We start from the raw sequence: 14,993 nt of genomic DNA, 5'->3' as shown, positions 1-14,993 counted from the left end.
TACCTCCTCCTGGTGGACAGATGATGTAATTACTATTGTTGTTTAGGGACCTATACCTCCTCCTGGAGGACAGATGGTGTAATTACTATTGTTGTTTAGTGACCATACCTCCTGGTGGACAGATGGTGTAATTACTATTGTTGTTTAGGGACCATACCTCCTCCTGGTGGACAGATGGTGTAATTACTATTGTTGTTTAGTGACCATACCTCCTCCTGGTGGACAGATGGTGTAATTACTATTGTTGTTTAGTGACCATACCTCCTCCTGGTGGACAGATGGTGTAATTACTATTGTTGTTTAGGGACCTATACCTCTTCCTGGTGGACAGAAGATGTAATTACTGTTGTTGTTTAGTGACCATACCTCCTGGTGGACAGATGGTGTAATTACTATTGTTGTTTAGTGACCATACCTCCTCCTGGTGGACAGATGGTGTAATTACTATTGTTGTTTAGTGACCATACCTCCTCCTGGTGGACAGATGGTGTAATTACTACTGTTGTTTAGTGACCATACCTCCTCCTGGTGGACAGATGATGTAATTACTATTCCTTCAACAGTATAATGATACTGTACTACATCTACACTGAATGGACAAAACATTAGGAGCACGTTCCTAATATTGAATTGCACTCCCTTTTGCCCTCAGAACAGCCTCAATTCATCAGGGGATGGACTCTACAAGGAGTTGAAAGCGTTCCACATGAATGCTGGCCCATGCTGACTCCAATGCTTCCCACAGTTGTATCAAGTTGGCTGGATATCCTTTGTGTGGTGGACCGTTCTTGATCCAAACAGGAAACTGTTCAGAGTGAGAAAATAACAGCAGCATTGCAGTTCTTGACACACTGAAACCGGTTTACCCGTCACCTACTACCATACCCCGTTCAAAGGCACTTACATCTGTTGTCTTGCCCGTCACCCTCTGAATGGCACACATAACACAATCCATGTCTCAATGGTCTCAAGGCTTAAAAATCCTTCTTTAACCTGTCTCCTCCCTGATTGAAGTGAATTTAACATGTGACATCAATACGGGATCAGAGCTTTCACCTGGTTTCACCTGGTCAGTCTATGTCATGGAAAGAGCAGGTGTTCCTAATGTTTTGGACACTCGGTGTACATGAGAGATCAGAATGGTATTTTCTTTCCAATTGATAAATGACCATCTTGATTTCCCCAACAGACATCCTGATAAGCAGTTTGTAAACAGGAATTGTCATGGAATTCACCAACGCTATATTTACAGAAGAAAGGCTACATTAACGTCAGGTTGAAGGGAACTATCAAATCCACTCCTTCATATCAAATAAAAACCCATTTCACGAAAACAGAACTTGATATGGGATTGTGTAGAATGACTTCAACCCAGCTAATTATTCTGGAAGTGAAGAGTAAACAACTTCAACCGAAGCCAATCAGCTGTTTACATCTTGTTATAAACAAGGCTTTGAAGTCTGGTGATTTGTTCAGTCCTACATTCCATTATATCCCCCATAACAGAGGACAGAGTTACAGAGACATTATATCTCCCGTAACAGAGGACAGAGTAACATAGACATTATATCTCCCATAACAGAGGACAGAGTTACAGAGACATTATATCTCCCATAACAGAGGACATCCTTCAGCTCCATCCAATCCCATCCTTCAGCTCCATCCAGTCCCATCCTTTAGCTCCCCTCAACCCCTCCCATCTATCTCTGAACACCATCCAGTCCCATCCTTCAGCTCCATCCAATCCCATCCTTCAACTCCATCCAGTCCCATCCTTCAGCTCCCCTCAAACCCTCCCATCTATCTCTGAAGACCATCCAGTCGCATCCTTCAGCTCTCCTCAACCCCTCCCATCTATCTCTGACCACCATCCAGTCCCATCCTTCAGCTCCATCCAGTCCCATCCTTCAGCTCCCCTCAACCCCTCCCATTTATCTCTGAACACCATCCAGTCCCATCCTTCAGCTACCCTCAACCCCTCCCATCTATCTCTGACCACCATCCAGTCCCATCCTTCAGCTCCCCTCAACCCCTCCCATCTATCTCTGACCACCATCCAGTCCCATCCTTCAGCTCCATCCAGTCCCATCCTTCAGCTCCCCTCAACCCCTCCCATCTATCTCTGACCACCATCCAGTCCCATCCTTCAGCTCCATCCAGTCCCATCCTTCAGCTCCATCCAGTCCCATCCTTCAGCGCCCCTCAACCCCTCCCATCTATCTCTGACCCTCAACCCCTCCCATCTAACTCTGACCACCATCCAGTCCCATCCTTCTGCTCCATCCAGTCCCATCCTTCAGTGCCCCTCAACCCCTCCCATCTATCTCTGAACACCATCCAGTCCCATCCTTCAGCTCCATCCAGTCCCATCCTTCAGCTCCATCCAGTCCCATCCTTCAGTGCCCCTCAACCCCTCCCATCTATCTCTGAACACCATCCAGTCCCATCCTTCAGCTCCATCCAGTCCCATCCTTCAGCTCTCCTCAACCCCTCCCATCTATCTCTGACCACCATCCAGTCCCATCCTTCAGCTCCCCTCAACCCCTCCCATCTCTCTCCGAACACCATCCAGTCCCATCCTTCAGCTCCATCCAGTCCCATCCTTCAGCTCCATCCAGTCCCATCCTTCAGCGCCTCTCAACCCCTCCCATCTATCTCTGACCACCATCCAGTCCCATCCTTCAGCTCCATCCAGTCCCATCCTTCAGCACCATCCAGTCCCATCCTTCAGCTCCCCTCAACCCCTCCCATCTATCTCCGAACACCATCCAGTCCCATCCTTCAGCGCCCCTCAACCCCTCCCATCTATCTCTGATGACCATCCAGTCCCATCCTTTAGCGCCCCTCAACCCTTCCCATCTCTCTCCGAACACTAGCATCCATTTCATTTCTATTTGCCATATTTTCTTCCAACTGCACTGTGATGTTTCACACAAGTTCTGAAACTTTCTATTCTCATAGTTTCTACAGATTGTAAATGAAAGATAAAACAACGCTTGGCCATACATTAAACTCTATGGTGAATAAAATACTAAAGATGCTAAATAATATAACGACATGGAATTTTCATTCTTCTGTTATGAGTGTTGCTACTATCTAGCTATACTGGAAAGCTTCAAGTTCCTCGGCGTTCACATCACGGACAAACTGAAATGGTCCTGCCACACAGTGTGGTGAAGAAGGTGCAACAGCTTGGCACCTAAAACCCTCAGAAACTTTTACAAATGCACAATTGAGAGCATCCTGTCGGGCTGTATCACCGCTTGGTACGGCAACTGCACCGCCTGCAACCGCAGGGCTCTCCAGAGTGTAGTGAGGTCTGCACAACGCATCACCGGGGGCAAACTACCTGCCCTCCAGGACACCTACACCACCCGATGTCACAGGAAGGCCAAAAAGATCATCAAGGACAACAACCACCCGAGCCACTGCCTGTTCACTCCGCTATCATCCAGAAGGCGAGGTCAGTACAGGTGCATCAAAGCTGGGACCGAGAGACTGAAAAACAGCTTCTATCTCAAGGCCATCAGACTGATAAACAGCCATCACTAACATTGAGAGGCTGCTGCCAATATACAGACTTGAAATCATTGGCCACTTTAATAATGGAACACTAGTCACTTTAATAATGTGTACATATCTTGCATTACTCATCTCATATGTATATACTGTATCCTATTCTACTGTATCTTAGTCTATGCATTACTCATCTCATATGTATATACTGTATTCTACTGTATCTTAGTCTATGCATTACTCATCTCATATGTATATACTGTATTCTACTGTATCTTAGTCTATGCATTACTCATCTCATATGTATATACTGTATTCTATCCTATTCTACTGTATCTTAGTCTATGCATTACTCATCTCATATGTATATACTGTATTCTACTGTATCTTAGTCTATGTATTACTCATCTCATATGTACATACTGTATTCTATACTACTGTATCTTAGTCTATATATATACTGTATTCTATCCTATTCTACTGTATCTAAGTCTATGTATTACTCATCTCATATGTATATACTGTATTCTATTCTACTGTATCTTAGTCTATGTATTACTCATCTCATATGTATATACTGTATTCTATCCTACTGTATCTTAGTCTATGTATTACTCATCTCATATGTATATACTGTATTCTATTCTACTGTATCTCAGTCTATGCCGCTATGACATTGCTCATCCATATATTTATATATTCTTAATTCCATTCCTTTATGTCACAGGTGTCGTAATGTAGAGACCAAGGCTCATCATTTTTTATTTAATAGTGAACATGAAAAAAAAGAAGCGACAGAACGACAGTTTCGCAGGCTATACTAACAGCAGTGCAAAGACAACTACCCACAAAGGGACAGGTGAAAAACAAGCTCCTTAAGTATGACTCTCAATCAGCAACAACGATGTACAGCTGTTCCTGATTGAGAGCCATACCAGGCCAACAAAGAAATACACAACATAGACAACCTAGAATACAAAAACAAGAACATAAACCAAAAACCCCGGAACACATGAATCTAACACCCCTCTACATGCACACAAACCCCGAACCACATAAAACAAATACCCCTCTACCTAAATACATAGCCCAAACCACATAAAACAAACACCCCCGCCACGTCCTGACCAAACTAAACACTAACCAATAACCCCTATTACTGGTCAGGACGTGACACTTTACTTAGATGTGTGTGTATTGGGTATTTGTTGTGAAATTGTTAGATATTACTTGTTAAATATTACTGCACTGTTGGAGCTAGAAACACAAGCATTTCGCTACACCTGAAATAACATCTGATAACCACGTGACCACTAACATCTGCTAACCACGTGTATCTGACCAATAACATCTGCTAACCACGTGACCAATAACATCTGCTCACCACGTGTATCTGACCAATAACATCTGCTAACCACGTGACCAATAACATCTGGCTAACCACGTGACCAATAACATCTGCTAACCACGTGACCAATAACATCTGCTCACCACGTGTATCTGACCAATAACATCTGTTAACCACGTGACCAATAACATCTGCTAACCACGTATATGTGACCAATAACATCTGCTAACCACGTGACCAATAACATCTGCTAACCACGTGTATCTGACCAATAACATCTGCTAACCACGTGACCAATAACATCTGCTAACCACGTGACCAATAACATCTGCTGACCACGTGACCAATAACATCTGCTAACCACGTGAATCTGACCAATTGTATTTTATTTAAAGGGTTCCACCCATAGATCTAATTTGAGATCAAACAAACATGAACAATCTTATGTTCATAATTTGTCAGTAGCTGTGGCTGTTAATAATCCAGACAGACACGTCTGCTGTCAGCCGTCTACCCACCCTAACCCAGAGATATTACCCAGTGTTCAGACAGACACGTCTGCTGTCAGCCATCTACCCACCCTAACCCAGAGATATTTACCAGTGTTCAGACAGACACCTCTGCTGTCAGCCCTCTACCCACCCTAACCCAGAGATATTACCCAGTGTTCAGACAGACATGTCTGCTGTCAGCCGTCTACCCACCCTAACCCAGAGATATTACCCAGTGTTCAGACAGACATGTCTGCTGTCAGCCGTCTACCCACCCTAACCCAGAGATATTACCCAGTGTTCAGACAGACATGTCTGCTGTCAGCCGTCTACCCACCCTAACCCAGAGATATTACCCAGTGTTCAGACAGACACGTCTGCTGTCAGCCGTCTACCCACCCTAACCCAGAGATATTACCCAGTGTTCAGACAGACACGTCTGCTGTCAGCCGTCTACCCACCCTAACCCAGAGATATTACCCAGTGTTCAGACAGACACGTCTGCTGTCAGCCGTCTACCCACCCTAACCCAGAGATATTTATCAGTTCCAGTTTACAGCTGAATCTTCATCTTGTTATGACCTCAGATCAACCTGAAGCCTTGTAGTCGGTGTAGATGACGAACAGATGGTAGAAGTTCAGAACGACCACCAGGAAGTTCTTGATGGCGAAGAAGATGAGCATCTGGTGTATGACGTGGAAGTGGAGGACGAGGGTGAGGCGGACCACCAGGAAGGGTCCGTCCTGGATGAAGAGGCTCTCCTCCATGCTCCAGATATCTGTCCTTAGTCTGGCCAGCAGAGCCACACCCTGATCCCCCTCTGAATATTCATCAGGTCTGGAGGTAGACACTGGGGAGAGAAGAGACATTGGTCAACTGGTCATGTGGGATAAGTTAGTGACATTGAAATCCACATCTGTGTCTAAATATCGCCACATACATACTGACTGAATAAAATTAATATAAATATATTTGCGATTGGGTCCCAAGAAATTCTGGTGGAAAAATATTGTCATTACCATAATTCCCTGTATAACAGAGCAATAACATTATGATTACCGTAATTCCCTGTATAACAGAGCAATTACATTATGATTACCGTAATTCCCTGTATAACAGAGCAATAACATTATGGTTACCGTAATTCCCTGTATAACAGAGCAATAACATTATGATTACCGTAATTCCCTGTATAACAGAGCAATAACATTATGATTACTGTAATTCCCTGTATAACAGAGCAATAACATTATGGTTACCGTAATTCCCTGTATAACAGAGCAATAACATTATGGTTACCGTAATTCCCTGTATAACAGAGCAATAGCATTATGGTTACCATAATTCCCTGTATAACAGAGCAATAACATTATGATTACCGTAATTCCCTGTATAACAGAGCAATAACATTATGGTTACCATAATTCCCTGTATAACAGAGCAATAACATTATGGTTACCATAATTCCCTGTATAACAGAGCAATAACATTATGGTTACCGTAATTCCCTGTATAACAGAGCAATAACATTATGGTTACCATAATTCCCTGTATAACAGAGCAATAACATTATGATTACTGTAATTCCCTGTATAACAGAGCAATAACATTATGGTTACCGTAATTCCCTGTATAACAGAGCAATAACATTATGGTTACCGTAATTCCCTGTATAACAGAGCAATAGCATTATGGTTACCATAATTCCCTGTATAACAGAGCAATAACATTATGGTTACCGTAATTCCCTGTATAACAGAGCAATAACATTATGGTTACCATAATTCCCTGTATAACAGTGCAATTACATTATGGTTACCGTAATTCCCTGTATAACAGAGCAATAACATTATGATTACCGTAATTTCCTGTATAACAGAGCAATAACATTATGGTTACCGTAACCATAAGAAGAGCCAGTATAGAAACACACAGTACATGACAGGTGGAGAGGAAACTGGAACATGCTCCACGTCCAGACTCCTAGGATGACGTACACCATGCTGGGATTGCTGTCCCTGTGGGAGACATGGTTAAACATTGTTAAGGGTGTGAAGTTGCAGAAACATTCTCATGTATGTTTCTCTGCACTGCTACTGTAGCCTGGGTTCAGTCTGTTTCTGTTACTTATGGAATTGTCATGCTATTGTAGCCTGGGTTCAGTCTGTTTCTGTTCCTTATGGAATTGTCATGCTACTGTAGCCTGGGTCCAGTTTGTTTCTGTTCCTTATGGAATTGTCATGCTACTGTAGCCTGGGTCCAGTCTGTTTCTGTTCCTTATGGAATTGTCATGCTACTGTAGCCTGGGTTCAGTCTGTTTCTATTCCTTATGGAATTGTCATGCCAAGAGTGCAGAAAGACTGGCACCCAGGCTACATATAATGTCTACTGACTTAAAATATCTACATCAGACAGTATCTCTGAGGTTAGGGGTTAGGGGTTAAGGTACTGACTAGACATCAGACACTATCTCTGAGGTTAGGGGTTAGGGGTTAGGGGTTAAGGTACTGACTAGACATCAGGCACTATCTCTGAGGTTAGGGGTTAGGGGTTAAGGTACTGACTAGACATCAGACACTATCTTTGAGGTTAGGGGTTAGGGGTTAAGGTACTGACTTGACATCAGACAGTATCTCTGAGGTTAGGGGTTAGGGGTTAGGGGTTAAGGTACTGACTAGACATCAGGCACTATCTCTGAGGTTAGGGGTTAGGGGTTAAGGTACTGACTAGACATCAGACACTATCTTTGAGGTCAGGGGTTAGGGGTTAGGGGTTAGAGGTTAGGGGTTAGGGGTTAAAGGTTAGGGGTCAGGGGTTAGTGGTTAGAGTTAGAGGTTAGGGGTTAGAGTTAGGGGTTAGGGGTTAGGGGTTAGGGGTTAGAGTTTAGGGGTTAGGGGTTAGGGGTTAGAGTTAGGGGTTAGGGGTTAGAGTTAGGGGTTAGAGGTTAGGGGTTAGAGTTATGGTTTAGAGGTTAGGGGTTAGGGGTTAGAGTTATGGTTTAGAGGTTAGGGGTTAGGGGGTTAGAGGTTAGGGGTTAGAGTTAGGGGTTAGGGGTTAGAGTTAGGGTTTAGAGGTTAGGGGTTAGGTGGTTAGGGGTTAGAGGTTAGAGTTAGGGGTTAGGGGTTAGGGGTTAGAGGTTGGTTGTTAGGGGTTAGAGTTAGGGGTTAGGGGTTAGCGTTAGGGGTTAGAGTTAGGGGTTAGGGTTAGGGGTTAGAGTTAGGGGTTAGAGGTTAGGGGTTAGGGGTTAGAGTTAGGGGTTAGGGGTTAGAGGTTAGGGGTTAGGGTTAGGGATTAGGGTTAGGGGTTAGGGGTTAGAGTTAGGGGTTAGAGTTAGGGGTTAAGGGTTAGAGGTTAGGGGTTAGGGGTTAGGGGTTAGAGGTTAGGGGTTAGGGGTTAGGGGTTAGAGGTTAGGGGTTAGGGGTTAGAGTTAGGGGTTAGAGTTAGGGGTTAGGGGGTTAGGGGTTAGAGGTTAGGGTTAGAGGTTAGGGGTTAGAGGTTAGGGGTTAGAGGTCAGGGGTTAGGGGGTTAGAGGTTAGGGTTAGGGGTTAGGGGTCAGTGGTTAGGGGTTAGAGTTTGAGGTTAGGGGTTAGGGGTAAGGGGTTAGAGGTTAGAGTTAGGGGTTAGAGTTAGTGGTTAGAGATAGGGGTTAGAGGTTAGGGGTTAGGGGTTAGGGGTTAGAGTTAGGGGTTAGAGTTAGGGGTTAGAGGTAGGGGTTAGGGGTTAGAGTTAGGGGTTAGAGATTAGGGGTTAGGGGTTAGAGGTTAGGGGTTAGAGTTAGGGGTTAGAGTTAGGGGTTAGAGGTTGGTTGTTAGGGGTTAGAGTTAGGGGTTAGGGGTTAGCGTTAGGGGTTAGAGTTAGGGGTTAGGGTTAGGGGTTAGAGTTAGGGGTTAGAGGTTAAGGGTTAGGGGTTAGAGTTAGGGGTTAGGGGTTAGAGGTTAGGGGTTAGGGTTAGGGATTAGGGTTAGGGGTTAGAGTTAGGGGTTAGAGTTAGGGGTTAAGGGTTAGACGTTAGGGGTTAGGGGTTAGGGGTTAGAGGTTAGGGGTTAGGGGTTAGGGGTTAGAGGTTAGGGGTTAGGTGTTAGAGTTAGGGGTTAGAGTTAGGGGTTAGGGGGTTAGGGGTTAGAGGTTAGGGTTAGAGGTTAGGGGTTAGAGGTTAGGGGTTAGAGGTCAGGGGTTAGGGGGTTAGGGGTTAGAGGTTAGGGTTAGGGGTTAGGGGTCAGTGGTTAGGGGTTAGAGTTTGAGGTTAGGGTTTAGAGGTTAGGGGTTAGGTGGTTAGGGGTTAGAGGTTAGGGGTTAGGGGTTAGGGGTTAGGGGTTAGAGGTTGGTTGTTAGGGGTTAGAGTTAGGGGTTAGGGGTTAGCGTTAGGGGTTAGAGTTAGGGGTTAGGGTTAGGGGTTAGAGTTAGGGGTTAGAGGTTAGGGGTTAGGGGTTAGAGTTAGGGGTTAGAGGTTAGGGGTTAGGGTTAGGGATTAGGGTTAGGGGTTAGGGGTTAGAGTTAGGGGTTAGAGTTAGGGGTTAAGGGTTAGAGGTTAGGGGTTAGGGGTTAGGGGTTAGAGGTTAGGGGTTAGGGGTTAGGGGTTAGAGGTTAGGGGTTAGGGGTTAGAGTTAGGGGTTAGGGGTTAGAGGTTAGGGGTTAGGGTTAGGGATTAGGGTTAGGGGTTAGGGGTTAGAGTTAGGGGTTAGAGTTAGGGGTTAAGGGTTAGAGGTTAGGGGTTAGGGGTTAGGGGTTAGGGGTTAGAGGTTAGGGGTTAGGGGTTAGAGTTAGGGGTTAGGGGTTAGAGTTAGGGGTTAGGGGGTTAGGGGTTAGAGGTTAGGGTTAGAGGTTAGGGGTTAGAGGTTAGGGGTTAGAGGTCAGGGGTTAGGGGGTTAGGGGTTAGAGGTTAGGGTTAGGGGTTAGGGGTCAGTGGTTAGGGGTTAGAGTTTGAGGTTAGGGGTTAGGGGTTAGGGGTTAGGGGTTAGAGGTTAGAGTTAGGGGTTAGAGTTAGTGGTTAGAGTTAGGGGTTAGAGGTTAGGGGTTAGGGGTTAGAGTTAGGGGTTAGAGTTAGGGGTTAGAGGTAGGGGTTAGGGGTTAGAGTTAGGGGTTAGAGATTAGGGGTTAGGGGTTAGAGGTTAGAGTTAGGGGTTAGAGGTCAGGGGTTAGGGGGTTAGGGATAGAGTTTGGGGTTTGGGGTTAGGGGTTAGGGGTTAGAGGTCAGGGGTTAGGGGTTAGAGGTTAGGGTTAGGGTTAGGGGTTAGGGGTCAGGGGTTAGGGGTTAGAGTTAGGGGTTAGAGGTTAGGGGTTAGAGTTAGGGGTTAGGGGTTAGGGGTTAGAGGTTAGGGGTTAGAGTTAGGGGTTAGGGGTTAGGGTTAGGGGTTAGGGGTTAGGGGTTAGAGGTTAGGGGTTAGGGGTTAGAGGTTGGGGGTTAGAGGTTGGGGGTTAGAGTTAGGGGTTAGGGGTCAGGGGTCAGGGGTTAGGGGTTAGAGTTAGGGGTTAGGGGTTAGAGTTTCGGGTTAGAGGTTAGAGGTTAGGGGTTAGGGGTTAGAGGTTAGGGGTTAGGGGTTAGAGGTTTGGGGTTAGGGGTTAGAGGTCAGGGGTTAGGGGGTTAGGGTTAGGGGTTAGGGGTTAGAGTTTGGGGTTAGAGGTTAGGGGTTAAGGGTTAGGGGTTAGAGGTCAGGGGTTAGGGGTTGGAGGTTAGGGTTAGGGTTAGGGGTCAGGGGTCAGGGGTTAGGGGTTAGAGTTAGGGGTTAGAGGTTAGAGGTTAGGGGTTAGAGTTAGGGGTTAGGGGTTAGAGGTTAGAGTTAGGGGTTAAGGGTTAGGGTTAGGGTTAGGGGTTAGGGTTAGGGTTAGGGGTTAGAGGTTAGGGGTTAGGGGTTAGAGGTTTGAGGTTAGGGGTTAGAGGTTGGGGGTTAGAGTTAGGGGTTAGCATTAGGGGCTAGAGTTAGGGGTTAGAGGTTAGGGGTTAGAGGTTAGGGGTTAGAGTTAGGGGTTAGAGTTAGGGGTTAGGGGTTAGAGTTAGGGGTTAGAGGTTAGAGGTTAGGGGTTAGGGGGTTAGAGGTCAGGGGTTAGGGGGTTAGGGTTAGGGGTTAGAGTTTGGGGTTTGGGGTTAGAGGTTAGGGGTTAGGGGTTAGAGGTCAGGGGTTAGGGGTTAGAGGTTAGGGTTAGGGTTAGGGGTTAGGGGTCAGGGGTTAGGGGTTAGAGTTAGGGGTTAGAGGTTAGGGGTTAGAGGTTAGGGGTTAGAGTTAGGGGTTAGGGGTTAGAGGTTAGGGGTTAGAGTTAGGGGTTAGGGGTTAGGGGTTAGAGGTTAGGGGTTAGAGGTTAGAGGTTAGGGGTTAGGGGTTAGAGGTTTGGGGTTAGGGGTTAGAGGTTGGGGGTTAGAGGTGGGGGGTTAGAGTTAGGGGTTAGAGTTAGGGGTTAGAGGTTAGGGGTTAGAGGTTAGGGGTTAGAGGTTAGGGGTTAGGGGTTAGAGTTAGGGGTTAGAGTTAGGGGTTAGAGTTAGGGGTTAGGGGTTAGGGGTTAGAGTTAGGGGTTAGAGGTTAGGGGTTAGGGGTTAGAGGTTAGGGGTTAGGGGTTAGAGTTAGGGGTTAGGAGTTAGGGGTTAGGAGTTAGAGTTAGGGTTTGGTGTTAGGGTTAGGGGTTAGAGTTAGGGGTTAGAGGTTATGGGTTAGAGTTAGGGGTTAGGGGTTAGAGGTTAGGGGTTACGGGTTAGAGTTAGGGGTTAGAGTTCAGGGTTTAGGGACTCGACATCCAACAGCGTCTCTGAGGTGAACTCCAGGATGTCAGCGGCAGTGCCTACGAAGATGAGGAGGAGCTGAGAGAGTTCATCCCTGGTCACCCCTCCTGCTACAGGAAGCAGCCACTTCCCTATGACCAGCAGGATCAACAGGGTCTGGTGGAGGCCTAGGATCCAGTCGTTAGCACACACTGACGACAACAGTGTGGCTAGGTAACTCCATCCAGAGAAACACATAGTGGTTAGTATAACTGATTAGAGGTTATTACTGGCTAGGTAACTCCATCCAGAGAAACACATAGTGGTTAGTATAACTGATTAGAAGTTATTACTGGCTAGGTAACTCCATCCATTGTTGTTATTATTAAAGATCAGTATCTCAAAATCTCCTTAAAAAACATGAATTAATGTTTTCTTAGAGGTTAAGGGAGAGAAGGGCCCCAGTTCAGGCCAGGGGAGGGTACTACAGCCAGCAGCAGAGTAGGCCAGATTAATAAAAGTGTATTTTAGTTATACAAAAAGTCCCAGCTCACAAGCTTAGTCTCAGTTGTATGTTATTTAGATTTACCATTTATAATCCTGTAATTTCACAGTTGTATGTTATTTAGATTTACCATTTATAATCCTGTCATTTCACAGTTGTATGTTATTTAGATTTACCATTTATAATCCTGTCATTTCACAGTTGTATGTTATTTAGATTTACCATTTATAATCCTGTAATTTCACAGTTGTATGTTATTTAGATTTACCATTTATAATCCTGTAATTTCACAGTTGTATGTTATTTAGATTTACCATTTATAATCCTGTAATTTCACAGTTGTATATTATTTAGATTTACCATTTATAATCCTGTCATTTCACAGTTGTATGTTATTTAGATTTACCATTTATAATCCTGTAATTTCACAGTTCTATGTTATTTAGATTGACCATTTATAATCCTGTAATTTCACAGTTGTATGTTATTTAGATTTACCATTTATAATCCTGTAATTTTTTTCTCTTCAGGGTTAGAATCATCTCAACCACCAGAGGAAGATAAAGGATCGTTAAGAACCAATAAAGAGCATTATTCTTAACCCAGACCACCCTCCATACTCCTATCAGAGAGATGAGGAGGAATAGGGACCGGGTAACAACCGCACAGATAAACTTCACTATCATCTTTTTTTGTCTGGGTGGGAGAAATCCGATACAAATCCAGCCGCCACATGAACGGGGCATATTTCCAGTCTGCTCGCTTTCAGCCGATTCAACAAACCGTTGAAAAAGTGAACGTTTAGACACGCCTCCGCACAAGAAATACCCGATGGCTGCTGCTGGTGGCAAAATCCTGCCCTTGACGCGCGACAAATGCTAAGTAATTAGTTGAGTAAAAGTCAATTTGACATTTTTAACCTCTATGGGCTAGGTGGGACGAATTCGTCCCACCTACGTAACAGCCACTGCTATCCTGTGGCGCGATTTTCAAAACCTTAAAAATCCTATTACTTCAATTTCTCAAACATATGACTATTTTACAGCCATTTAAAGATAAGACTCTCGTTAATCTAACCACACTGTCCGATTTCAAAAAGGCTTTACAACGAAAGCAAAACATTAGATTATGTCAGCAGAGTACCAAGCCAGAAATAATCAGACACCCATTTTTCAAGCCAGCATATAATGTCACCAAAACCCAGAAGACAGCTAAATGCAGCACTCACCTTTGATGATCTTCATCAGATGACAACCCTAGGACATTATGTTATACAATACATGCATGTTTTGTTCAATCAAGTTCATATTTATATCAAAAACCAGCTTTTTACATTAGCATGTGACGTTCAGAACTAGCATACCCCCCCCCAAACTTCCGGGGAATTCGCTAACATTTTACTAAATTACTCACGATAAACGTTCACAAAAAGCATAACAATTATTTTAAGAATTATAGATACAGACCTCCTCTATGCACTCGATATGTCCGATTTTAAAATAGCTTTTTGGTGAAAGCACATTTTGCAATATTCTAAGTACATAGCCCAGGCATCACGGGCTCGCTATTTAGACACCCGGCAAGTTTAGCACTCACCATAATCATATTTACTATTATAAAAATTTCATTACCTTTTGTTGTCTTCGTCAGAATACACACCCAGGACAGCTACTTCAATAACAAATGTTGGTTTGGTCCAAAATAATCCATCGTTATATCCGAATAGCGGCGTTTTGTTCGTGCGTTCCAGACACTATCCGAAATAGTAAAGAAGTGTCACGCGCTTGGCGCAATTCGTGACAATAAAATTCTAAGTATTCCATTACCGTACTTCGAAGCATGTCAACCGCTGTTTAAAATCAATTTTTACGACATTTTTCTCGTAGAAAAGCGATAATATTCCGACAGGGAATCTCCTTTTCGGCAAACAGAGGAAAAAATCCCAAAATGCGGGGGCGGTCGGGGTCACGCGCATAAGCTAGTGTCTCTTGATCGGCCACTTGAGAAAGGCGATAATGTGTTTCAGCCTGGGGCTGGAATGACGACATTCTGTTTTTTCCCGGGCTCTGAGCGCCTATGGACGACGTGGGAAGTGTCACGTTAGAGCAGAGATCCTTAGTAAATGATAGAGATGGAAAAGAAGTTCAACAAATGGTCAGACAGGCCACTTCCTGTAAAGGAATCTCTCAGGTTTTGACCTGCCATTTGAGTTCTGTTATACTCACAGACACCATTCAAACAGTTTTAGAAAATTTAGGGTGTTTTCTATCCATATGTAATAAGTATATGCATATTCTAGTTACTGAGTAGGAGTGGTAACCAGATTAAATCGGGTATGTTTTTTATCCAGCCGTGTCAATGCTGCCCCCTAGCCCTAACAGGTTAATGGCACAGGCAGGGAGCCCAGCCAACAGCGAGTTGCAGTAATCCAGACGGGAGATGAC

The 14,993-nt window shown here is 44.6% G+C and overlaps 1 protein-coding gene across 1 annotated transcript; it reads right to left on the bottom strand.

The window, feature by feature from the left end:
• Positions 1–4,260: 4,260 nt before the first annotated feature.
• On the bottom strand, positions 4,261–13,561 carry LOC106604003 (transmembrane protein 26-like). Its single transcript, XM_082964552.1, has 5 exons — positions 13,048–13,561; positions 12,864–12,874; positions 12,073–12,316; positions 7,295–7,374; positions 4,261–6,206 (listed from the first exon to the last, which is right to left on the bottom strand). Exons 1-5 carry the CDS (start codon positions 13,293–13,295, stop codon positions 5,944–5,946), a joined length of 846 nt encoding a protein of 281 aa, XP_082820678.1. The 5' UTR covers positions 13,296–13,561; the 3' UTR covers positions 4,261–5,943.
• Between the last annotated feature and the right edge of the window lie 1,432 nt (positions 13,562–14,993).

This window comes from Salmo salar, chromosome 18 (assembly GCF_965601325.2).
Source record: "Salmo salar chromosome 18, fSalSal1, whole genome shotgun sequence".
NCBI classification, from domain to species: Eukaryota; Metazoa; Chordata; class Actinopteri; order Salmoniformes; family Salmonidae; genus Salmo; species Salmo salar.
The sequence above is the reverse complement of the archived record's forward strand: the minus strand, read 5'-3'. Positions and strand labels throughout refer to the sequence as shown.

What these genes read in the sequence shown, in the direction of transcription:
- LOC106604003 (XM_082964552.1), bottom strand. Translation starts at nt 13,295, where the DNA reads ATGCCCCGTTCATGTGGCGGCTGGATTTGTATCGGATTTCTCCCACCC. An exon ending in GAGACGCTGTTGGATGTCGA is followed by an intron (nt 7,375 to 12,072) that starts GTCCCTAAACCC and finishes TGTCTCCCACAG; the next exon opens with GGACAGCAATCCCAGCATGG. An exon ending in GTTTCCTCTCCACCTGTCAT is followed by an intron (nt 6,207 to 7,294) that starts GTACTGTGTGTT and finishes TTCTCTCCCCAG; the next exon opens with TGTCTACCTCCAGACCTGAT.